The 26,245-nt window shown below is 55.4% G+C and overlaps 1 protein-coding gene across 3 annotated transcripts in view; it reads left to right on the top strand.

Moving 5' to 3' along the window:
• Positions 1–7,746: 7,746 nt before the first annotated feature.
• The window catches only part of WNT4 (Wnt family member 4), a 28,444-nt gene continuing 9,945 nt past the window's right edge, over positions 7,747–26,245 (top strand). Inside the window, exons 1-2 of one of the 3 annotated variants that reach the window (XM_059996734.1) lie at positions 7,747–8,055; positions 22,941–23,176. In XM_059996734.1, coding sequence (XP_059852717.1) covers positions 7,979–8,055; positions 22,941–23,176 — 313 coding nt within the window. In that variant the 5' untranslated portion in view covers positions 7,747–7,978. Of the gene's footprint in view, positions 8,056–22,723; positions 22,831–22,940; positions 23,177–26,245 lie in introns of those variants that run through there. The other 2 variants (XM_059996661.1, XM_059996622.1) reach the window with 2 other exon arrangements.

Here is a 26,245-nt window from a genome sequence, read left to right as displayed (position 1 = left end):
GGGGAGAAATGACTACCACTTCCTTCAAGTATAGGATTTAGATTCCTGGAATCACATGGTATTTTGGTTTGTTTTTCTTCTCAGCTCTAGAAGAGACTGGAGAATGGAGAGATTAAGAAATTCCAGGGTTTCACTATGGAGAACTGTATGGAGGTTCCTTAGAAAACTAAACGTAGAATTACCATATGACCCAGCAATCCCACTACTGGGCATATACCCAGAGAAAACCATAATTCAAAAAGACACATGCACCCCAATGTTCATTGCAGCACTATTTACAATAGCCAGGTCATGGAAGCAACATAAATGTCCATCGACAGATGAATGGATAAAGAAGATGTGGTACATATGTACAATGGAATATTACTCAGCCATGAAAAGGAACGAAATTGGGTCAACTGTAGAGATATGGATGGACCTAGAGACTGTCACCGAGAGTGAAGCAAGTCAGAAAGAAAAAAACAAATATCGTATATTAATGCATATATGTGGAATCTAGAAAAATGGTACAGATGAACTGGTTTTCAGGGCAGAAATGGAGACACAGATGTAGAGAACAAAAGTATGGACACCAAGGGGGGAAAGTGGGGCGGGGGGATGAATTGGGAGATTGGGATTGACATATATACACTGAATGTATAAAAGGGATAAATGATAAGAATCTGCTGTATAAAAAATAAATAAAATAAAATTCAAAACAAAACAAAACAAATTCCAGGGTTCCAGGTAGAGAAAATGGGCTTGACCTAAAGCAGGAAAGACTGCAGTTAGACATGAGATAGGAATAGCTGACCATCCGAGTGACAGCATCCTGGAATGAACTCCCAACGGCAGTTCTTCGTCCCTGAGAGCGGAATGTAGAAAGACCTGCCCAGACTGGTGAGGCCCAATCAGAGAGGCCCAGCTTTCCTGAGTCTGACGACCCCTCCTGCAGAGCCAAAGATTCCATAGTGGGTGTATTTGCTGTCTACGGTGATGGTGAAAGAGCAAAAAGCGACCATAAGTGTTTTAATGCTTGTCTATGACTTTGCATTTTGTTCATCACAAAATCATCTACAAGCATCAAACAATTAATTGTACAGCCCAGCACTATCTATGAAGTCTTCTGTCCCCACTCCTCCAAAAACACAGACAAACGGAAAAAAAAAAAGCTGAATCTATTCAGCCTTTCAAGAGCAGATATACAGGCATGGAGGAGCACATTAACTTACAGAACATCCAGCCAAAGCAGAACAGGACCCGCTACAGATCAACCAACCTGATGTCTCCAACGATCAAGGCCAGAAACATAAACACGGCGGCGGGGCGGGGGGATAAGGGGGCATGCCCTGGATTAAGAAAATGAAGAAATGCAACAACTCAATATCATAGCTAGATATTTGACCTTGTCTGAGCCCTGATTAGATGAACAATATGTAAACAGATATTTTTGAAACTACTGGGGACATTTGATTGGGATGTGAGCATTAATTTCATTAGGGGAGATAATAGCATGGTGGTTATGTAAGAAAATGGTCGTGTATTTTTGACAGTGGTGTACTGGTAAATGTTTAACAACCGGCTCTCGGGGGGTGGGGGTGTGGAGGGAGCCCTGGTTTGTAGCTTTTGTCAATTTCCATGGTGTAAATACTCCCACCACAGATGATTTCAAGCTACCAACATGACATCACTGAACGCCAAGTTGAGAAGAGACCACACAACCAGCTCTCGGCAGCCAGAACCAGCTGGCTCCAGCACTCCACTGGTTTCAGATCCAAACTGAAGTGTGTGCAGGAGACGTGACAAGGCATCTGGAATGTGTTCGGAAATAATGCCCTAAAGAAAAAGAGAAACAAACAACAACAACGAAAGAGTAGATGAAGCAAACGGAACAAAATATTGATAGTGGCTGAATCTGGGTGATGCATACATGGGAGTTTGTTATACTACAGTTTTCTTCTATTTGAACGTTATCATAATAAAACATTTAAGACTACAATCATCTTATATATAAGCGAGAGAGCTTTATTCCAAGACTTCTAGGTATGCACGCTGACTCCTGGACTCCTACCCTAACTCCACAGCCCCCCAGGGATCTGAAGATAAAGAATGGGAACCACAGGCATTGACATCACATGCCTAAATCCATCTATCAATCCATCAACAGGTAATAAGCAAGATGTCTCCATGGACCCTGTGCTAGGCTGAGGGTGGAAGGAGAGCCCCCAGAAGAGAAAAGTGACACAGTGCCTGATTGGAAGTCCTGGCTTGTACCGTCTGCTGACAGAGTGGGCAACTTAACCCAACTCTCTGAGCCCCTATTTCCTCGTTGGCAAATAAGGGTATGAGTAACCTATGGTGAGAATTAAATTGCAATTCGTAGGCACAACTCCTGACATGATCCCTGACACACAGTAGGATGCTCAGGAAATACTGGCTTCCTTCCTTCCGCTAGGGCTCTGCTGAGGTGCTGCAGGAACACGCGTGAGCCGTTAAAGATGTGCAGAGCTCACTTTCTTCATCAGAGAATGTCGGTGTCCTGTTGCCAAATCTCCCCATTTTTCAAGAGAAGCTGGGGATCCTGCTTCTTATGTGAAACCTCCCAATCTTGAAATGTTGTCAACAAATTCATATATTTAAAAACCTTGGGCAGGCCAAGCAAAACACACCTGCAGACCACTGGAGTGTGACTTCTGATTTAAACCATAGAACAAGATGAAGCGCTAACCTTCACTGAAGCTGAGCCCCGGGCGTAGAAGGCTTTACACACAGAATCACACTGATTCCTCACAATATCCCTTATGATCCCCAGTGTACAGATGAGGAAACGGAGGCTAAGCTTGGTGAAGAGTTCTGGCAGGGCTGGAAACAAATATAGGTCTTCCTGAGAACTCGAAGTTCCAGTTTACCCCCTCTCTAGATTCCTAGAAGGGTCTTTAGGAAGCAAACGCCAGGCCCAGAGAGGGGCAGGGAACTGGCTGCCTGGCTGGCTGAGACTGACCAGGTTTCAGACACACCTGGCTGGCTGAGACTGACCAGGTTTCCTGTGCTCTTCTGGAACAGGGCCCCAGGGCAGACAGCTCTAGAAAAGGTGACAGTGACGATCCAGCCAGACAAGCCTGAGATGGTGCGGGAAAGGCACCCTCTACTTTTTTTTTTTTTTTTTTTTTTGCTGTACGCGGGCCTCTCACTGTTGTGGCCTCTCCCGCTGCGGAGCACAGGCTCCGGACACGCAGGCTCAGCAGCCATGGCTCACGGGCCCAGCCACTCTGCGGCACGTGGGATCTTCCCGGACCGGGGCACGAACCCGCATCCCCTGCATCGGCAGGCAGACTCCCAACCACTGCGCCACCGGGGAAGCCCCACCCTCTACTTTTTATCTCCTTGAACAATGTATGTATAGGCTTAAGAATGCTCTAGACGACAAGCCTAGGCCCTTGGTTTCTCCATCTCAAAAACCTGGGAAGTTGGACAGGAAATCCCAGTCATCAGCTGTTCCACTCCTCAGTGCTTCTAAGACTGGGCTGGAGACACAGCCAACCACCCTGCTTTGGACTAATTCACCCAGAGCTGGCAATAATTTAGACATGCAGTATGTGATTCTTTCTGATTAAAAACTTGGCCAGGTTTCCTGTCCTTGGTGAATTTTCATAGTTTTACTAATAAAGAAGGAGAATCCACTCCAAAAAAGGGCCACTCCAGGAGAAAATGGAACCCTCCTACACTGTTGGTGGGAATGTAAACTGATGCAGCCACTATGGAAAACAGTATGGAAGTTCCTTAAAAAACTAAAAATAGAGTTGCTATGTGATCCAGCAATCCCACTCCTTGGTATATATCCGGAGAAAACTGTAATTCTAAAAGAAACAGCACTATTTACAATAGCCAAGACTTGGAAGCAACCTAAATGTCCATCAACAGATGAATGGATAAAGCTGTGGTATATATCTACAATGGAGTACTACTCGTCCATAAAAAAGAATGAAATCATGCCATTTGCAGCAACATGGATGGACCTAGAGATTATCATACTAAGTGAAGTAAGTCAGAAAGAGGAAGACAAATACCATATGAGATCACTCATATGTGGAATCTAAAATATGACACAAAGGAACTTATTTACGAAACAGAAACAGACTCACAGACACAGAAAACAAACTTACCAAAGGGGAAGAGCGGGAGGGATAAGTTAGGAGTTTGGGTTTAGCAGATACAAACTACTATATGTAAAATAGATAAACAACAGGTCCTACTGTATAGCACAGGGAACTATATTCAATATCCTGTAATAAACCATAATGGAAAAGAATATGTACATATATGTATAACTCGTCACATTGTAAATCAACTATACGCCAATTTAAAAAAAAGAAGATACTCCAAAAGTTAAGGAATCGTTTCCTTCAACCAAGGAACAGGAAACAACCAATACACGTTCAGGTTCCATTTGTGTGGGGCACTCAACACACTGGACACAGAGAGGAGCTACAGACGGGGAGACCCCACCTCAGTCCTAGAGGATTTACAGAAAGTGCCAGGAGGAGCCTAGAGAAACCCCATGACTTTCCCCTTCTGGACCCAGACATTAATCCTTACATGTGGAAGAATCCTGTCTACTAAACAATGTAGTGGGTCATTCAGCACCCAGAACACCTGTGTCCAAACCTTGGCTGTGCCACTTACTATAAGCAAGCCATTTTACCCCTCTGTGCCTCAGTTTCTCCATACGTAAAATGGGAGTAACAACAATAATGCCGATTCAGAGGGTCACTGATATATCTTAAAGCACTTTAGAGCAGCACCTGGGTTTCACCACGTGTAAATGGAAATAACAACAGCACCTACTTCCTAGGGCTGTGGCCAGGATGAAATGAGTTCACATGAGCAAATCATCTGGAACAGTGGCTGGCACACAGAAAGCACTAGATACACGGTGCTATTATTATATGAAAGAGCTATTGATGATTGAACTTTTTATTAATTTGTATTTATATCTTCACAATTGAGTCGCTCTTGAAAGTTAGAAGAGCATTTTCTCAAAGAGACTTTCACATTAAGACTTTCCACTGACTCAGACCAAAGGACTCTCCTCTCCCTTATCACGATCAGGGCGTGCCTTTCTGGCCGGGGCCCTCAGTTCCCTCCCTCCCTCCCTCCCGGGCTCATCTCTTTCCAGCTCACAGGACTCACACCCACTGCTTCACGTGTGTCTCCCAGCAGCCCCAGGAGAAGGTGAGTCAGGTAACATTGTCCCCACCTGATGGTACAGACACTGGAGGTCCAGCAGCTCCCCAAATGTCAGGGGCATGTGCTGAGGGACAGGGACCCAAACACCAGAGCCCCAGGCACCAGGCAGCACTGGGTACACCACTGTCCTTGGGCAAGTCACTTCTCTAACCCTCATTTCCTCATCTGTAAAATTGAGAAAAGAACAGTACCTTCTTCCTCGATTTCTCGTGAGGATTGAATGAGCGACAGCATGTAAAGCATTTAGAACAACGCCTAGCACATGAGGGCTCAATATTTTAGCAAAACAAGACATCCTAGTTTGCCTGGCACAGTCCTACTTTATGCCTGATACCCCAGCAAATCTTCCAGTTAGAGTCACCAGTCACTCTCAAAAATGTCCTGGTTTGGAAGAAAATTATATGGCCACCCTAAAATAATTGCCCATTGCTGTTTAAATTATTATTATTATTTTATTATTATTATTATTTTCCACCATACCACGCTGAGACTCTAAGAGTAAATATGTTGGCTCAAAGTCGTTCTGTAATTCAGTACTGATCTTAGGTGAAAGTGGTCCCTGCCCTGGGGACCCCAAACTCTGGTCCTCCAGCTAAGCTCTCACCACAGGGAGGAGAGACGATGGGGCCAAAGGGACGTGTCATCTGGAGACTGTGGCCCCTCTGGGCCACACTCTGGGTGCCCAGGACCCTGAGATTCCCTGCCCAGATGGCCCTAAGCCCAATTCCAAGACCTGGGTGGGTCTCTTCTGCAGATCAACCCCTGAGGTCAGATGGCACCGCAGATATGCCCTGCCCTGTGGCCGAGGGGTGGCCAGGGGCAGCTCTTTTGGAGGTGGGGTGGGGTGGTCCGAGCTTGTGTGTGCAGGCTGAGATGTTTACACGTGCGTGCACAGGGCCCCTGCACCACCATGCTCCAGTGCAGGCTCTGAGGAGTCTGAGAATTCTACATTCAGAGCTAGCCTTCCAGGTTGTTATGAAAGTGTGCTTGTCTAGGTAGGAGAATAGAACATATTTTATTTCACATTTTGTTAGCTTGATTTATAACTTGCAAATATTTAGACATATGGTATGTGAACCTCCACCTGTACTCTTGCTCAGCCCCACAAATCCCTGCCACCTTCTGCCCACTCTCAACACCGAATGGTTACTGAGTCCCTCCTCTGTGCTGAGCCCAGGGGACTCCATGGAGTGAAGGGCACCCTCCTGGCACCCAAACGTGACCATCTACGTGGCAGCAAACCTCTTGCCTCTAAAACAGTGAAGAGCACAGTGTCAGGGGTGAGGGTGTGAGCCTGGTCTACGGCTCTGCCCCAACCCGAGTGAGGTGGGCAGCTCCCTGCCCCCCTCTGGGCCTTAGTTTCCCCCATTTAGACAAGAGATCTCTCCAGCCCCGAGAGGCTCTGGTACCCAGGCTAAGGTAGGGTGAGGAAGGACACAATTAGATCAGGGACCTGGAGAGGGCGTGACCTCGGGATGGGCAAATAGCTTTCACCGGTCAGTAAGGTATGGAACTGAGCACTTCGCACTAGGGAGGCACAGGCTGCAGCCCATTTCATTTCATTCATTCATTCCACAAACATTGCAGCCACCCACGCTCTGCCAGCTAGGGGCTGATCTGCCGGATCTGGAAGGATAAATAAAACAGGCACACAGAAAACACAAACGCAAAGCAAGACTTGGCGAGTGTGCTAAAAAGAGACCTTCCCTAATCTCTTCCATCCTCACAACCCCCAGGTCTTATGTCCATTTCTTGGAGGAGAAAAGGGGGACTGGAGAGGTAAGGGGCTCGGTCAAGACCCTGCTGCTTAGGGCGCGCCCAGATCTTGTGGCCAGCCAGAAGCAAGGTTTCGGATTCCGGCAGTCTCCGGCCACTGTCCCAAGCTGCCCGAAGCTGGGGAGGCCCCGTCCAGCTCCCGGAAGGCTGGAGGGAGGTGAGCGCCAGGGAGGGGCTGGGCCAGAGGACGCTCCGGCCGGGAGGCAGGGAGGGGCCTGGCGGGGGGCGGCCGGGCGGCACCGAACTCCCTGGTGCGCAGCCCGGGTGCGCAGCTCCTGGCGCCCGGAGCGCAAGCGGCTGGGTGCGCGCGAGCGGCAGCCGCGCTCGGGCCAGTCCGCCACGGTCGGGCCGGGGTCGGGTTCCGAGGCGCCGGCGGGGGGCGAGGCGGGGCGGAGAGGGCGACGCTGCAGTGCCCGCAGCGGCGGGCTGGGGGAGCTGTGCCCGCCTGTCCCCCAGGCTCGGGCGGGGACCAGGCAGCTGGGTCGCCTCGCCTCTAGCCCGGCCGAGCTAGGCGACGCGCAGCCAGGCGTGCCTGGAGTGGACTCCGGCCCCAAGTCCTCTCGGGCGCCCGGCCGGGGAGGCCCCCGGAGAAGCCAGTCCCGCGGGCCAGGGCGGCCGCGGCCGCCGCCGCTCCGGCCCGCCCCCGGGGGGGTGTCCCGGGCCGCTGGGCCCGCCCAGGTAACCCCATCCTCGGCCCGCCCCCGGCCCGCCCCCCCGGCCGCCCGCCTCCCTCCGCCGCCGTCGCCGCATCCCGGCTCTGGGGCGGCGCTGACAGTCTGGTCCGCGCCGGGCAGCGGGCGCAGCAGCGGGCAGGGCTGCCGGCAGGCACGGAGGCAGAGCCCCGCCGCGCGCGCGCGCCCCGGCCCGCGCCCGGCGCCGCGCCCCAGCCCGCCCGCGGGGCGCCCACCTGCCGCCCCGACGGGAGGCCCCCAGCGGCCGCAGCCGCTGCCCGGGGCCGGGCGCCCGCGGCGGCACCATGAGTCCCCGCTCGTGCCTGCGTTCGCTGCGCCTCCTGGTCTTCGCCGTCTTCTCGGCCGCCGCGAGCAACTGGCTGTAAGTCGGGCCGGGACCCGGCTGGGCCGGGCGGGGGCCGGGCGGGGCGGGGCGGCGCGGCGCAGGCCCCGGGGGCAGCGGTCGGTGCCAGGCAGCGCGGGGCAGCGGGCGCGGGGGCGCCCGGCAGGTGTCTCGGCCGCGGGACGCGAGGCTCGTTCGCCCTCTGCACTGCCGCCGACACCGCCCGGGCCTCCCTCCGGACACCCCTCTGCCCGCGTTCCAGCCCAGAGGCTGCAAGGGTGGCGGCGGCTTCCGCACCCCTAGGCGGCCTCGGGAGCCCGAGAGCGCAAGGGGTGCGAGAGCGAGACTGCGGCCGGCGTGGGGTGCCGGGCGCGGGGCGCAGACCGGGCTGGGCTGACAGGTCGCCGAGGAAGCCCATTACGGGGAAGAACCCTGGCTCCTAATAACAGGTTAATCCCCAGAAGTACAGGGGCTAGTTCCCCGCGCCGACCTGCCCCGCGCGGCGCTGCGGGCTGGGCTGGAGGCGTGCAGAGACCTGTTTCTGCTTGGGGGGCGGGAGCCGGGAGAGAAGGAGGGAAGGGACGGGACGCCCGGCATCCGAGAGACCGCAGCCGACGCTGGACGGCCTTGGTTCTCCCTGGGGCAGGAAGAAACTCCGTCCAGACCTTAAAGAGCACAGCAGCCCTCCACCTCCCTCAGTCTCACCTAAGGAGGGAGGGGTAGTGACCGCTGATGACCTGTCTGTTTCTCCTTGACTGGGCCTGGCTCAGGGGACTCCCTGGGAAGATTGGCTCGGGGGGTGGGGGTATTCTAAAGGATGAGCTTCCATGAGTGGGTGAACAGGGAAGCAGGAGGACCCTGGACCCCTTCTTCATCTCCCTCAGTGACCATTCCCCCAGTCCCAGGCTTAACCCTGGTCCCAATTCCTTCTGCTCAGAGCTCTGCCCCCATCGGCTGTGGGCAGCCAGTGGGGAGCCAAGCTCCAATATTGATCTGAAAAGCATGAGGTGGGAAGGGGGATCGCCAACAGTGTAGCTGGGGTTTCCATGGAGACAGCAGGAGAGGAAAAAAAATTCTCTCTGCATCAAGACCAAAGAACAAATATCTCCCATGAAATTGCCCCGAGTGTCCAATGGCTGTTGCTATGAGGTCATTGCAGCCTCCAGGGCCCCGCAGGCTGGAAGGAGTGTGTTCGTTGGGGTCAGAGCCACCCAGGGCTTGGGGGACGGAGGTGATGTGGAACTCTCCCAGCTGTTCTAAGAGCAAGAGTGAGCGACTCCAAGGCAGGCTGAAGTGGCTGCGGAGCTTTTGTTTTTCTTGGAGACTGAATTCGATTAACACTTCAGGGGCAGTGGCAAAGTGTACAGAAACCATGGCACCACCACCTCCCTCCCACTACCCCCAGTAGGCCATCCCCCTGAGAGGGGCCTGGGTCGCAGAGCCGAGGAGGGGAGCTGATTTGGACTTGGGGAAGTCTGGGGTCCCTGGAGTTGACTCTGGAAAGCATGGGTTCAGAGCCGGGGTCTCCAAAGGGAGCATGAGCGAGAACTGGGTGTGACCAGCCCAGGGCTGAAGGCTGCTCAAAGGCAGAGGAGGAAGCGGCAGTTCAAGGGTCTGACCCGGGCCGTCGGGAAAGAGCACGACATCCACAGTGCAAAGTCCTTCAAGAGCATCTAGCGTTTTGGCTCATTTTACAGATGAGGAAACTGAGGCCCCGGGAGGGGAAGCTACTTGCTCAAACTCAGAGCTGAGAACTGAACCCAGGTGCTCTGACTCCCAGCCAGTGACACACGCCCTTCCCTGAAGCCGTCCCAAGGTTGAGCCAGTGTGGCCCAGGTGGTGTCACCACCCACCCTCAGCCACATCCCAGCCTGAAATCCCAGCCAGGGAGGCAGCCCCAGCTTTGGGTCACACAAACCATGGGGAATTCCAGCAGCTCAGTTCTCGTGCTGCGCTGTGGGGGGGGGGGGGGGGGGTGAGGAGGGGCAGCCTTCTCGAGAGAAGAGAGGTTGGCAAACCTGTTCTCTGCAGCCGTGATGGTTCAGGTTGCCACGAAGCAGGTCTCCGGATGACCCAGCTCACTCCTGCTCCACCCTGGGCTTCGAGCCAAGGGTCTCTCTGCTCAGCCCAAGGCAGGAAGAACAAGGGGCTTCCCAGGACGCTGCCAAACCAGACAGGCTATGATGGAGAAGAGATCTCTGGGCACATTCCAAGACAGGGTCCATCCCCAGGCCAGGGACTGGTCCAGCTCTGGGGGAAATAGATGTCACAGCCTGGTCTCCAAGAGGAAGACAAGATAAAAGCAGATCACGAATGAACCATGAACCATGAACACGCTGTTGCTGTCAGAGGAAAGAGCTGAGTGTGAGCTGGAGCGGTCATGGAGGGGACTTGGCCTGGAGGTTGTAGAATCATGACAATAATGATTATAGCCGCTCCCCCTGTACTAGCTAAATCCTGACAACATCTGAATCCCATTTTACATATGAGAAAATTGGGGATCACAGAGGTAATTGCCCCAAGTCACCTAGCTAGTAAATGACAGAGGCATCTGACCCAAAAGCTACCTCTAGAAGGAAAAGCTTCTGGCGGGCAGATGTCCAGCCGGGCATGGTAGCTGGCACTGTGTCTTTTCAAGTGTGGGCCACGCTGGAGGTCTGGCCCCAAGAGGATGGCTGGCAGCGCTCTCAGAGGGGCAAGGCCTGGGTGTCCACTCCCCTTGCAGTACCTGCAGTCAGGCTTCCGTCCAGGGTCGGCTGGCTGGCCGGCTGCAAGAGCCAGTGCTATCTGTTGTCTCCGAAGGGCGGGTGGCCTGGAGGGGAGGCCAGGTGTCCCGCTGCGTGCAGCTGTTGGGCAGGATGGAGCTTGGAGATGGGAGGGCTGTGCAGCCTGAGGCCTGGGCAAGCCCAGAGAAGCTGGAAGCTGTTGATTAGACTTGCGTCTGGCACCAGGAGTGAGTTGACAGCTTGTAGCAGCTCCCATCGAGGGAGGGATGGAGGAATAAAAACAGTCCATCGGTGGAAGGCCCGGACTCTGCCCCAGGCCTGGGCTCATAAATGTCTCTGAATGTTCCCCCCGGAACTGGGGCTATGCTGGAAGTCGGGAGACCAGGGTTCCAGTCCCAGCTTGGTCCCCAGTGCTGGGCGGCCTTGGATGGGCCTCTTTTTCCCTCTGGGCCACAATCCTCAGCAGATTGTTCTGAACCCCAAATGGAAGTACTGGAAGAGTTAGAGAATAGATAAACTAAAGTTTCATCATTGTGCGTTTCCTGAAGAAAGGCAGTGATGCGCTATGCTGGGGCCCCAGCGGAGGCCCAGTAGGCGAGGGCAGGGGACCTGTGCTCCACTCAAAGGTAGTCCAGCAGAGTGGCTAGGACAGATGGTCTGCCACTGACAAGAGTAGTGACCTTGGACATGTTACTCAACCTCTCTGAGCCTCGGGTTCCTCATCTGTAAAACGGTACCCATGCTTGGGGTTGATGAGGCCAGAGAGAGCCCGTGCATGTGGCATGCTGAGAACAGTGCCAGGCACAGCGATAGAAACTGCAGCCATGGCTGCTGCAGGATGTGGAGGGCAGCTGTCACTGAACTGGGGGAGCTGTGCCCCTGGTTACAGAGACGATGGAGGGAACGGGCCTTCAGGCTGCTGCCCCCAAGCGCCATCTACCCAAAACTGTGTTGTCCAGACCCTGTGATCTTACACAGGTCACACAGGGAGGATCCTAGGCTGCTGTCTCCCCGCTCTTCAGCCAGGGCCCCTGCAAGAGCCTCACAGAGCCAGGGAGACCAGCCGGGCTCCCGGGCAAATCCTGCCAGCCAGAGGACTTGCTGCTGGGAGTGCCCTTCGGTGCCCCTGGGGGAGGCATCTCCCTGCGCACTGGCTCTGACTCCCCGCAGGTGTGCACCTCCGTCTCCGGGCCAAGCTCCCACGTGCCTGCTCACGCAGCAGAGGTGTGTAACTGCCCTGCCCGTGAGCAGAGTGAGGCCTGGCACTCTGGGTGCAACTTGCTGGACCAGGTGTGGGCAGAGCCAGCCAAGATGTGCAGTGCCAGCCCCACAGGTAAAGGTGTGGTCTGTCTCCCCCAAGAAGTGTCAGCCTAGTCTCCAGCTATAAAGGATCCCTCGCTCCCTTCTAAACAGCAAAACCCCACCCCCTTGGATCACCTCCCATGGCTCTGGGCATTGAGTCATAATCACTACACACGCACAGCTCTTTACAGTCTACACCAGGATTTCTCAAATCCACCATTGATATTGGGGCCTGTCCTGTGCACCGTAGGAAGTTTAGCAGCATCCCTGGCCTCTCTACCCGCTAGACACCAGTAGCACCCGCCCAACTAGGTGAGCACCAAACATGTCCCCAGACATTGCCAAATGTCCCCCGGCTGAGAATCGGTGGCCGACAAAGCATTTTCACAGCCATTTCCCTATAAGAACCACATAACCTCTCCCCCTCCCCCTTCAGAGGAGGGAGTCTGTATTGTCTTCAGCCCCACTTCAGAGGCCCAGAGGTGCAGTGACTTCCCCAAGGACACTCTGCACGTCAGAAGCAGGACTTGAACTTGCTCTCACATGTCCAGACCTCATGGTTTTTATCCCCTGCCTATAGAACTGTCTCATATTGTATATAACTATAGTCTAATAATGTGGCTCCTTCTACAAGGTTAGAAACCTCTGGAGGCCGAGGCTGTGGCATCAGCACTGCTCAGCAGCCTCAGTGCCTGGCATATGTCTGGCATGTAGTAGGGGCTCGGTCAACATTTGATAAACAAACAAAGGACAGGCCTGTTCGCTCCAGAGGGTTGTAAGTTGCTGTCACATCGTGCCCCACTTTCAAAGACCTCGAGTGGGAGGGAGGCTCTGCTCTACTGCCTTGAGCCTCAGGTGATGCTAAGATGTGCCAAAGTGGGTGTCAGGACGTGTGGCTGTCACCTGGCAGATGCGCTGTCCTGGCCCGCAGCTCCCGGCCAGGCCACCCGCTCAGAGCCAGGCTACGCGCTCGCTCCCCTCACCCTCCTCCCAGGGCCCCGGGACCAGGCTCTGCCCGAGGGGTTTGCTCAGGCAGCAGTCACGACCCAGCTGTCTGCTATGGCTTGACTTTCTTCCCTCAACCCTGGATTAGCAATTGAGCAACTCAGCATCTGACAAGACAGTGCTCCCCAAACCTGTTGAAACTCGCCCAACTCGGGCCCTGTGGGTGCATTTGGAAAGCTGAGCAATTGTACCACGGCTCCTCCTCTTGTTCCTCCCTCTGGGAAGAAGGGCTTGGCCTGAGCCAACTGGGCACGGAGTTGGCCAGGGAGCTGCTGATGGGGGTGGGGGTTGCGTCACAGCTGCCCCCACCCCAGTCACCCCCCGCTCCAAACGAGCTTGCAAGAGCTGCTCAGCAAACTCAGCTGGGAGGCGAAGCTGCGACCCCATGGTTGCTGTCCAGATTTCTACAGGAGTTGCCAGGTTTTATCTCTGAGTCCTGAACTGTGTCTTCTGTGATTCGGCCAAACCCGAGAGAAGGCACGCTCCCTGCCGTGACCCCCCCCCCCAGCTCCCCCTTCCCCGCTCCAAACCCCTCTCCACCTCCCCCATCTCCTGGCAAACTTGAAACCAAACTCTGTTTTAAAAGTTCCCTGGCCAAGTCAGAACCCCCGCAGCAGAGGGGACCTGGTCTGAGAAGAGAGGCTGGGCGGGGAGGGTGGAAAGAGGGAGGGATGTGTCCTGGGAGGGAAGGAACCCCCTGACAGCTCGCAGTTCACGGGGGAACTTTGGAGCGGCCCATTGGAAGCAGCATGAAATTGCTGATGAAACTAGAGGGGCCTCTTCCCTGCTGTGACCCTGGAGGGTGCTTTCAGACCCTGTTTCTCACTCTGTTCACACACAAGTCATATCATCGCAGGGTTGGGTCCCAGGAACTCTTTGCCAAGGACTGGAGACAGCAGGGTATTCCTCTTGAGTCAGTGATGCCCAGCTGTCCTGACGCCCCAGGCATAGAGGGCGGAATCACAGCCATCAGAGTCAGAGGGGTTCTCAGAAGTGATCAGCTTAGCCCCCTCCCGGGACACAGAGCCTCCAAGCAGGACAGTGAGTGCCTGGTAAGCCCTATTCAGTCATGTCAAGCACTTACTTGTCCAGACCTACGCTCCGTCAGGCACTGTGCTAGGCACTTGGGGTCACAGAGCATATGAGTGGTAGAGCTGGAACTCTACCCCAGGTCTCCTGACTGTCTTCCCAGAACTTTCCCTGCAGCAGGTGAAAGCAGAGCTGCAGCCCATACACCTAGCCAGTCATCTCTGCTGGAGGTGATGAGCGACAAGGGAGGAACCAAGGTTTTCCCATCTGCCCTGTTGGGGTGGGCGTGCGGGCTCAGCCACAGGCTCTCCCACGACTGGGCCGTTAGAAGGGGTGCACCAAGGCCAAGGAACTCGCTAGAAACCTGAAGCCACCAGAGCAGGAGCCTCACTCCAGGAAGCCAGCGCCGGCCCTGGACAGCTCGCGCAGCTTCCCCATCCCTCCCTGGTCCTCAACCCCAGGGCTCCCTCAGCCGAGCTAGGGAGGACAGTTCAATGGTTCGATGTCTCCAAGGGCAGGAAAGGCACCCTGGGGACGAGGGTTGGATGGGTCTTTGCAAGGGAGAAGCTCTCTGCTGGTAAATTAGGGGGGCAAGGCAAGGTGAGGAAGTGCCTTACATTTGACACCCACTCACCCCACAAGCACACCTGCCCCAGAGAGAGAAGAAGAATTCTCACCTCTGGCACAGCTCTGGAACCATCCAAGTTCAGGTCTGAGTGGCTACTTCCTGGCCCTGAGTCAGCCACCAGCACCCCTGGGAACAAATACTGTGAGATGGGAAATGGGGGGGCTCCCAAATAAGAGGTGGGGGACAGGAAAGACATACAGGGAGCTGAAAATAATGGAAACTGGGATGTCAAGAGACGGAAAATACGGGTGCCGAGGCTTCTGCGGATGGGGAGTAAAGGGAGCTAGGGATCCCAGGAGACAGGTAGAGGGCGAATTAGCACCCTAAGGTACAGGAGTGGGGCCTGGGGCTCCAGAGGAGGCTGTCATTTCCCCCCAGCTGGGGAAATGCACTGGGGACAAAGAGAACGTGACCTGGGCATTGAGAACTCTAGAGTTATGCTACACCTGGGAAGAAGGTGGCGTGGACGCAGCACCCACCACCCCACCACCACTGGGAATGTCTCCAAGGCCAGCCCCTCCTCGCTGGCTGCCCCTCCAGGGGGTTCAGGCCAGTGACAGCAACTCCTTCCATGGCCTGAGTAGCTGCAGAGACCACCGGCCCAGATGCTGTCCAGGCAGCCACATAACCCCTGAGACATTGCCCTCCCCAGCACCCCTCACTCCTGAAAGCAGCCCTGAAAGATGCCTTCACCATAGTTCAGAAGAGACATGGGGCTCTAGAAAGACTCATCAATCAAAGAAGAAGACCACCTTCCTCAAATCATTGTCCACTGATGCCAAACTCTCATGCCCTCGATGCCCTGGGCCCTCTCTGGAGCCTGATCAGCCAGCCCAGGCTTAGGAGCCAGTATGACCTGTTTTCAAATCCTGACCACCACTGACACGGCCTTGAACACATGGCTCTCTGAACCTCAGTTTCCTCATCTGTAAAATGGAGGGGATGGGGCTTCCTTGGTGGCACAGTCGTTAAGAATCCGCCTGCCAATGCAGGGGACGTGGGTTCGAGCCCTGGTCTGGGAAGATCCCACCTGCCGCGGAGCAACTAAGCCCGTGCGCCACAACTACTGAGCCTGCGCTCTAGAGCCCGTGAGCCACAACTACTGAAGCCCGCATGCCTGGAGCTTGTGCTCCACAACAAGAGAAGCCACCACAGTGAGAAGACCGCGTACCACAACAAAGAGTAGCCCCTGCTCACCGCAACTAGAGAAGGCCTGTGCGCAGCAACAAAGACCCAACACAGCCAAAAATAAATAAGTAAAATAAATAAATTTATTTTTTTTTAAATGGAGGGGATGATACCCACCTGGACAACCCTGCATGGATATATGGATATATATCCATATAAGGATATAGTAAAGGACGTGGCTGTTGTTTGAAGAGCACAAGTGACAAGGGACATGAGGTCCCTTTCTTCTAGTCATCTAGTCCCATGAACGGTTTCCAAGTCCCCTGGGCACACCTGAGCTAGTCCTAGATCCCCACTGTCCCTGCCCTCCTCACCCCAGTGTCCCCAGCTCCTAATCTCCTAACAGGACCATCCCCCCCCATCCCATCCCTCATACTCCCAGTCCTTGGAGGATCCATCTGATGGGCCAGAATCGCTGGAAACACGTTCTCTAACTCTGCATACTCTGTCCGGAGACTATCAAGAATCTACAGTTGGGGGGGACTTCCCTGGTTGTCCAGTGGTTAAGAGTCCTCACTCCCACTGCAGGGGGCACGGGTTTGATCCCTGGTCAGGGAACTAGGATCCCGAATGCTGCGTGGCCAAAAAAAAAAAAAGAAAATCGACAGTTGGGATCGAGGCTGAAGTGATCCACTGTGCCCCATGGGCGTGTGCCCTGCCCTCCGGAGTGCTCAGCTGAAAAACAGGCTGGGAACCCAGGTGGAAGAGAGCTGATGGAACCAAGCCAAAGAAGACAAATAATTAGAACTGTCTGGGGTCCAGAAGAGGGTCCAGCTCAATGGACTATGACGAGGCTTTGAGAGGGCAGTGATGATGATGATGATGACAGTGATGATAAACATCTTAATGATGATTATGTAATACTGTTGCCAACAGGGGAAGAGTGCCTACTATGTGACTATTTAATTCACTTAAGCCTCCTGAGATCAGAACTATTCTTCTCCCCATTCTAGAGGTGAAGACACTGAGGCTCAAAGATGTTCCCTCTCTTGCCTCAGTAACACAGAGATGGGACGCTGACCCAGACTGTCCATCTCTCCTGCACAGTGCACCACGCTGCCTGCCACGCGAAGGGATAAGAGTCTCCGGGACCGGGACACTGTAGGGAAGAGGACAGCAGGAGACTAAGACCACGGGTACAGAAACCCTCAAAGGTCTGAGGACAACTGTAGGTGTGGAAGGCTCCTAGGGAACGAGGCGCTCCCCACCTGCCAGGAGCACAGTCCCGGATGGGTCTGGGTCCCTCTCGCCCTCACCCGGCCACGCCTCCCCAGGCCACGCCTCCCCAGGCCGCTCTCGCCTCATCAGGGGCTCATTTCCTTCCGGCTCCTCCTCCTGCCGCTTGGCCTCCTTCCCCCCTGGTGTCGCCGGCAGGCACGACCGCTCCTGAGGAGGCTCTAAATGTGGCCCGGCCGGGTGGGGAAGCCAGAGGGAGGGGGTAGAGAGGCCTGGACTGGCGTCCCAGCCCCCACCTGGAGACCATGGGGCCAGGACCCACGACGCTGATCTGCTTGGCCTCCCAAACGCTCCAGCTATTTCCCGTCCCCTGTCCTCTTGACGCGCAGAGCGGGAGCTGGGCAGGAGTCGCGAAGAGGTGCGGATTTTCCTCTAGGAATTTGTATATTTTTTTAAAAAAGCAAGCAAACCTGGAAAAGCTTGGGACAAGCCCAGCTAATTTTAGTTTCTAATGAAAACAGCAGGTGGCCGAGAGGATCTGATCTCCCTGGCAGGGCCAGGGCCCTCCAGCCTCGCAGGCTGCAGGCACGGGCCAGGCGTGGGGAGGGCCTCCTGGGAGGAGCCTGAAGGACCGGAGCCCCCGCTGGAGAAGACGGGGCACGAGCTGCCTGGCAGCGAGGCGGCCCGGGGTTGGGGGTGGGGGGGGTAACCTGATCGATGGCACGGCTGTGGCTGGAGTCCTGCGTGGCCGGGGCAGCGGGTAGCAAATGGCTAAGCCTGTGCTCAGCAGTGGCAAGAAGAAGCCTACATTGGGGTGATGCAACCAGAATGAGAGAAGAAGCAGGGATGGCCGAGGACCTCCACAGGCCGACCCGGCCCAACGCAGTCAGCGCCCCCACCCCCACCCCCGCACACTCCCAGGCTCTTGGTCTCCTCCAGGAATGGCTTGTGCAGTTGACATTTGAGCCGGCCCAGCTCCAGGTCAGTAAGTAGCACGCGTGTCTCTGGAAGAAAGGTTGAGCCACCTGAGGGTGCAGAGAGGGGATTCCTGAGGCCCCTGGAACCAGCTGGGCCTTGCCCCTAAGGGTCTCCAAGTCCTCAGCAGAGCAAAAAGCCACAGAGCCTCCACTTTCTCCCCTCACCGCCCCGCCCCCAACCCTGAGCACTCTGCCAGGAGGGGAGCAGAGGGGACCTAGTCAGGACAGAGTCATCCATTTATGCTGCAAGCATGTATTGAGCACCTTCTAGGTGCCACACCCTGTGCTAGGCATCGAGGAGGCCACAGACTGGACGTGACACCGAGGGTGGTGTTAGCCCCCTGCAGCTGTCAAACAAGGCAGATCCACAACCAGGGTACAGGGGAAAGAGAGGTCCCAGTGTGAGCTGGGTTTGCATTCCAGCTTTGCCACTCACTAGCAGTGTGACTTTGGGGAGTCACTCCACCTCTCTGGGCCTCAGTTTGCTCATCTGTAAAATGAGGCCAGGCACCCTAACCAGATACCAGAACGAGCAAGCAGTGTGGGCAAGGGTGTGTGATGCCTGGGGTCCTAACTCTCCCCACTCCATTCCCAGTTCCATTTCCAGTTCTGATACCCAGCCCTTCCCAGGCAAGACCCTGGGATCTGAGAGAACCAGGGTGCGTTGGGGCCATGCCTCCTGTGGCATGGAAGGGGACAGCTGTGGAGCCAGATGAAGGCAGGGGCTGGGGGTGGTGGGCATTGGTGCCAACCTTGGGGGCAGGGACACTCCTCAGCGGAAGAGGGTTCTCAGCCTCTTCCTGGAAGCTGTCCCAGTGACTCACACCCATGGAGGCCAGCAGCTCACCCCTAAATCCCTATTACTGTTATTTCAGCCCATGTCCCTCGTTGAGTCCTGAGCTTACGGGAGGCGGGGGTGGGTGGCCCCTCAGGTCCATCTCACGCCTCTTCAATGGCAGGGGCTCCGTCTGTCTGCCTGGCATGGGGCCAGGGGGACTTTGAGGCTTGAACCCATCCCCCGTCCCAGCGGACTCTGACACAGACCCATTCATTTATGGTGCCGTGAGGAGACAGGCTCCCAGTGGGGCGGGGACTTGCCCAAGGTCCCACAGTGGGTTGGTGGCTCAGCCAGGCCTCCCCAGCTTGTTCCTCCTGCCCAGAGAACCCCTGCCTTGAACACAGAAGCCAGGGCCCCAGCACAGCCCCACCTGGCCCCTTGGCAGGACACAGAGGGAGCAGAGGCTGAGATGGGGACAGGCCAGCTCTGTGCCCCCATGTCACAGAGGGAATAGGGGGCCCCACCTTCTCCTAGAGCTCAACCCTGGCATCTGAGCAGGAAAGGCTCCGGCTTTAGGCCCAGCTGCTAGTCCCCTCACCCGTGGCTTCCCAAACGTGTACCTGGCCCACGGCCAGTAGCCGGGCTCTTGGTGCCCCCTGCAGGCCAAGAGCGCCAGGTGGGACTAGCTCCGTAGCTGGTAGAGGCAGGGGATGCACCTAGGTAGGGCAGAGGAGCTGTCAGCCCCCTCCCCTTGCAGATGCACCCTCCCCGGACCCCCAGCCACCTTCCCACCCTTGTCTCCCTTCTGAGAAGCTCAGGCTTCTGCCCAGGCCTCTTCGGGACACTACCAGCCTCTGTGCATCCTCTGGGCAGGACCTGGTAGAGGAGGCTGTGAGGCTCCCGGGAGGCAAGGAATTCAGGAAAAGTGAGGGGAGGTGGGACTGCCTCAGCCCAAGACCACCCACCTCCCACCAGCCCCAGCTGCCAGGGAAGGGCGAGATCCTCACAGCTACGGTGCACCCAAGATGCGCCAGCCGAGAGCCAGATGCACCAGCCACGTCAAATCACGTTAATTTCTCACAGCAGCCTGTGGGATTGCCAGAGCAAGAAAGCCAGACGCAGAGAGGCCCTGCAGCTTTGAGGAGGAGAGAGGGTCCCAGAATCAGATTCCTTGGGACTTAGAAAGAAACATCCCCAGTGGTTACTCAGACTTCCCCTAAAGTGCCCTCCAGGCCACTGCCAGCCTGGCTTCACAGCTGCTGCTGGGAACGTGTGAAAAGCCCAGATGCCCACCAAGCCCTGCCTGGAGCGGGGCCCAGATACCTGCACTTTCGGGAAACCCCACAGATGTTTCGATGCGCAGCCAGATATGAGAACTATCGCTCTGGTCCAGCCCACGTGCCTGACAAACAGAATCCAGCTGCTGACTGTACACCCCCGGGGGTGGAGAGCTCAGCAACCCGCAGGCGGCCCACCAACTGCACCTTGGCCCGCATGCTTAGGTCAGACGAACCCAGCTCTCAGCAGCCTCTGCCCACGGGTGACATTCAAGTCCTTGAGCCACATAAAAGAATACTGTCTCTACCAAAGGTTTTGAAGTCGGGCAAAACCAGGTTCAAGTCCTGGCTCTGCCTTTACTAGCTGTCTGACCTTGCACACAAAGCAAAGTACTTAACTTGTCTGTGCCTCTGTTTCCTCCTCTATAATTGGGGGTTCATTGGCTTGCTGGGAGGATTAAATGCAATCACGTAAGTAAAGTCTTAGGCTTTACTGATTAAGGGCCATACAAGTTAGCTATTCTTATTGTCATTGTCTTTAAAATCTCCCATATCTTACTAGGCTTTCTGCGTGCTTTTCTATCTGGGTACCATGCATTTATTCATTCCTTCACTAAGTAAACAGATGTCGAGCGATTTCCTACCCCATTGCCTGAGGCCCCACGTAAGACCATCTTTCACATACAGGATCCCTTTAGCGCCTGACAACAGTTCCCTGACTTGGCCACAATCGGTGGTCTCCCCCTCATTACAGGTGGAAAAACTGAGTCCCAGAGAGCAGTGGCCTTTGTCCTTCTTCGGACAAGAAATCGGTACAGCTTCCCTGGTAAAGATGCACTGGCATCTTCACCTCTACCACCCAGAGAGCCATTGCCCCCCCCCCCCGCCCCCAGCAAGCAGACCTGGGCTGCTGGGCTGGTTCACTGTGGTCCCTGGGGCAGTGGGACACTTGCTCCGCTTTTGTTCAGAGCCCCTGATCTGTGGGGCTGAGGCTGAGGGTAGAGCCAGGGTCTGAGTCTCCTGCTGGTAGGTGGTGGGAAGGCCCCTTTCCTCCTCTGAGCTTACCTGTAAAGTAAGGAGTCTGGACCAGACCACCTGTCAGGGAACATGCCTTAAGGCTGTGATTCCATGCACCCTGCTGCTCCTCCCAGGATCTGGAAGGCAGCTCCAGGCAGCCCTGCCTGCCCTGGGAGGTGGCAGGTGCGTCTCCCACTGAAGAGCGGGGAAAGGGAGGCAGGGGAGGGAGAGGAGGCCTTCCAGAGTCACCACTCAGCTCTCCTTCCACCATTAGGCTGCTACTTGTGTGCCTACTATGTGCACTGGGCCCTGGCCAGGGATGCTGGGATGGGGTGAGGGGACAGGTTGAGGGGCAGTGGTTGGAGCACAAGCCTCAGGGTCATCCAGACCCGGGCTCCAATCCAGGTCTGCCCCTACAAGCTGGGTGACCTTGATGGTCATCTCACTGCTCTGAAACATGCCTGGCACTTAGTAGGTGTTCTGTTAATGCACACCCTTCCCTCGAGAGAAAAACCAGTTTCTTCCTCACAGGGTCTTTCCCTAGCTCTGCTCCCACCCTGGTGAGTATTTTTGTGTCTTACTCCTGGCCCCCTTGCCTCCTGGCCCAGATTGCGAAGTGGCCATCACTAGGGACTTCCCTGGTGGCCTAGTGGTTAAGACGCCATGCTTCCAATGCAGGGGGCGCGGGTTCGAACCCTGATCGGGGAACTAAGATCCCACATGCCACGCAGCACGGCCAAAAACAAAAAAACAAAGTGGCCGTCATTAGACAGGGCAGAGCCTTCCAGGGCCCTCATGGAGGGGGTCGGCAGGGGAAAGGCCCATGGGGTTTGGAGGGGTTTGAAGCTTGGCTCTGACACTTGCTACCTGGGTCACCTTGGGCATGGTAACCTCTTAGCCTTTATTTTGGAATCCATAAGATGGTCGTAATAATTGTCACCTCATAGATTTGGGGTGAGCTGGCAACAGGAAGAAGGGCCTGCCGCCAAGCACAGCACATGGTAGGTGTCCAACCAACAGTAGTGCTGTCTGTACTCTGCTGAAAGGGATGCAGTAAAGCCCCTTCCCACGTATGCCTGGCCCCAGAGTGCCTCGACACAAGCTATCTCATCTGGACTGTATATCCTCACTATAACCCTGTGAGGTGGGGCAAGCATTGGTGCCCCGTTCTCTGGCTATAAGGACTCCAGGGGCGGAGGGGAGAGCATGGCACACTTTGTTTTCAAAGCCCCCTCCCCCAGCACTATCCCCAGCCCCCCAGCCCTCACTGCCCTTATTGTCCTAAGTGCTACAGTAGTGACGCTGGTCTCTGCCTGGTGGCCCTGGGATATGGCTGGCAGTGAGGATCATGACCTTGTAGCCAAAGGTGGGCTTAGGTCACTGGGGTCTCTGCCTTGGGAGGGAAAGAGACACACCAGGGCAGACAGTGGCTCCAGCCTCCCATCTAGAGGGCATTTTGACACGAAGGGCTTAGAGCCCGTGGGCGAGGTCTAGGGTAACATCGGGGTACAGATGCCAGTGCAGGGGCCACCCAGGCAGGGAGGGATCCCAGGGGGGTCTGTCAACCGCCCTCCCAGTGCTCTCCCTGCTTTGGCTAACTTGAGATGGAGGCCTTGTGCAAGACAGCACTTCCCCCCTTCTGGCCCTGGGAACCAGGCAGGATGGCTGTCACTGGATCCAGAGAGAAGCCAACCTCCAGGACCCATCCCTGGTACGAACTGGCTCCTAGAGACTTGGGCAGGGCGTGGCCTCAGCCGGGGCGTGGAAGGAGGAGGGAAGGGGCTCAGCCTCACGTCCCATCCCCAACCCCCCTCTCCCCAGGTACCTGGCCAAGCTGTCATCAGTTGGGAGCATCTCAGAGGAGGAGACGTGCGAGAAGCTCAAGGGCCTGATCCAGAGGCAGGTGCAGATGTGCAAGCGGAACCTGGAGGTGATGGACTCGGTGCGCCGCGGCGCCCAGCTCGCCATTGAGGAGTGCCAGTACCAGTTCCGGAACCGGCGCTGGAACTGCTCCACGCTCGACTCGCTGCCTGTTTTCGGCAAGGTGGTGACGCAAGGTGAGGGAGGGGCTCGCGGGGGTGCTAGGGACCCCGGAAGGGACCACTGTTTCCTGGGGTGGGGAATCATGTGCTCACGAGTGGCCTGACGGGTCCATCACTCATCACAGGATGCAGATGGAGGCATGGGAGCGGGCGGGACCCAGCGGGCGGCAGTCCCCTGCGGGAGGGCCGACGGAGGAGGATGCCGTTCTCTGGCTGTGCAGCACAATACGGTGTGCTGTGTTTTCAGTCCTGGAGCCACCATTCCTGTTTTAGAGTCGGAAACTGAGGCTCAGGCAGGGGAAAAGACGGAGTTGCCCGGGGCTCCTCAGAGGGTGAACAGCAGAAAAGCATTCAGACCTGGGCTTCCAGCCCCCCAGCCCTGTGCTATTTTTCCCTTAGCACTGGTCTCACCTATGCAAGCGCATCTCGTTCGTCCGTACCTTTGACGAACCCTGTTGAGCCTCACTTGCCCAGCCCTGAGACCCCGGGAAGAGCAGCACCCAGATCCTGTCCTCCTGGGCTCACAGTTGAGGCAACAGTGACACTTCAGTAGGGGCAGTGGCTCTCACACCTGTAGCACCAGCTAGGGACCAGACACTGGTTAAGTGCTTTAAGTGATATTAACTCATCTGGCCCTTGGAGATGGGCTTCCGTATTGCAAATGACGAAACTGAGGCACACAGAGGTTAGGTAACTCGCCCAAGGTCACAGAACCAAAAGGTGGCCAAGCCAGGACTTGAGCCCGTGCAGTCCAGCTCCAGGGTCTTGCTCTTGCCCAGGATGAGAGGGGACACAGGAGCCTCGGGAGCACAAGGGTGGACCTCTGCCCCAGCCAGGGCGGGTGCTCAGGGAAAGCTTTCCCGAGGAGTGGGTCCTCGGCTGACACCAGAAACATGAGAAGGCATCAAGCCAGAGGAAGATGGGCCAGGGCCTAGAGAACGTTCCATGCAACTGAAGTCTCCTCAAGAGGTCACCGGGTCAAGCCGCTGCCCTCGAGGGAGCGCTCTAAACCAGCTGCCTCTTTTACTACTTCCTGAGTGTGAAACTGACACTAGTCCACAGACCCCTTGACTTGCTCAGGCAGCAGAAAAGCGTTCCTGGGCCAACCTTTGTCTTGGCACCTGTGGTCCTGGACAGCGAGGGCTGCTGGGCTTGTGGCAAAACCATTTGGATGTTGTTGGAAACCAACTGGGATAGAAATTTGGAAGCCATTCTCCTGGGAGTTGGCAGGGGCCAAAAAGGCACGATTATGCTTGGCATGACTGAACATTGCTGCTTCGGAGAAGCAGCAAAGGCCCAGTGAGTGGCCTGGGAGCAGAGGCCCTCCCGGGACCACGGTGCCCCTGCCGAGGACCCAGGGCTGTCTGTCTGATGAGGCCCAGACACTAGGCTCAAACAGCAGACCCTGGGCACAGGAAGCCCCTGGCACACAGTAGGTGTTCCGTGTTTTAGGTGGACTGATGAATAGACTGGCAGGGTTACGTGTGCCCGGCCCTGCATACCCCCGTGCCTTTGCACATGCCATTTCCTCCACCCCCAAACACCCAACCCTCTTTCTCCACCAGCTCAGCAGCTCCCTCCTCCAGTCTGCCCAGCTCCTGCAAGCAGGTGGTTGCTTTTTCCACTGGGCTCCAAAGCTCTTTGTTCATGCTGGGGTTTTTCCCCCTTTTTTTGGTAATTGTTTTGATATAGTTTCAAACTTACAGAAAAGTTGCAAAACTAGTACAAGGAATTCCCATATACTCTTTTTTAAAAAATCTCTATGTGATGGGTTTATTCAGTCAGCTACTTTCATTTTCTTCTTTTTAAAATGAGGTATAATTGACATATTGTATTAGTTTCAGGTGTACAATATAACGATTCAGTAAGTCTAGTTAACATCCATCACCACACAGTTGCAAACATTTTTTTTCTTGTGGTGAGAACTTTCAAGATCTACTTTCTTAGCAACTTTCAAATATGCAATACAGTATTATTAACTGTGGTCACTACGCTGTACATCACCTCCTCATGACGTATTTATTTTATCACTGGAAGTTGGTACTTGGTGACCCCTTCACGCATTTTGCCCAGCCCCCATCCCTGCTTCTGCCTCTGGCACCACCAGTTTGTTCTCTGAATATATGAGTTCAGTTTTTCCTGTGAAGAATTGCCGTATACTCTTTACCTAGATTCACCAGCTGTTTACATTTTAACCCATTTGACTTATCAATTTCTCTCTCTCCTTTCTCTCTCACTCTCTCTCTCCCTTAATACACACACATGTACACACAGACACACTTCTGTCTAAACCATTTGTGTCCACGTGGCTTTCATTACACCTTTCACACTGAACTGTGATGCCTGTCTCCCCCACCCCACTCCCCCATCCCTAAACCTTGAACTCTTCCAAGGCAAGGATAATGTCTCATTTACCAGTTTCCCAGCGCGTGGCAGAGCCTGGCATGGAGGAGACAGTCAAGGGGTGTCATCCAGTGGCAGAGAGCAAGTCGGGGCAAGGACTCAAGGGGCAGAAGAGGGGAGGCATGGGTCAGTGTGGCCTGATGCAGGTGAGGGACCCCGTCAAGAAGTGCTTTCCTCACCTGTGTTTGCACCAGGAACCAGAGAGGGGGCCCAGCCCCGGCTCATCAAGTTCAGGGAGATGCTGAGAGTCCTACCAGGCTTGGCTGGAACCTGCTGTGGACTAAAGTCCAAGTGACTTGGTCAAGCATCCAGTCTCCTCGGGGCTGAGTCAGGGCATGCACTCGCCAAGCCAGCCACATGCGAGGCAAGGGCAGTCGTGTCTGGAGGAGTCTGAACTCTTCCCATTCGTCCATCCCCTCGCTTTTGCATTTTTTGTTTTCTTCCCTAGTAAAATTCCTCCTGGAAAAGTCTCAATTTATCTCCACTGAACAAGAGACGGGACTTGTCCCTCCCGAGGCCACAGTACCGCTCTTGGGGGGTCCAGGGTTGATGAGGCCATGCAGGGAGAGCACGGGCAGCATGACCTTGGGGGAGGGACCTCACTCCTCCGAGCCTCGGTCTCCTCACCTGTCAGGAGGACCTGCACGTGTGCTTACCTCATAGGGGCATCACCATTTAGGG

Source organism: Delphinus delphis, chromosome 1 (genome assembly GCF_949987515.2).
Source record: "Delphinus delphis chromosome 1, mDelDel1.2, whole genome shotgun sequence".
NCBI classification, from domain to species: Eukaryota; Metazoa; Chordata; class Mammalia; order Artiodactyla; family Delphinidae; genus Delphinus; species Delphinus delphis.
This window is presented reverse-complemented; position numbering and strand designations above follow the sequence as displayed.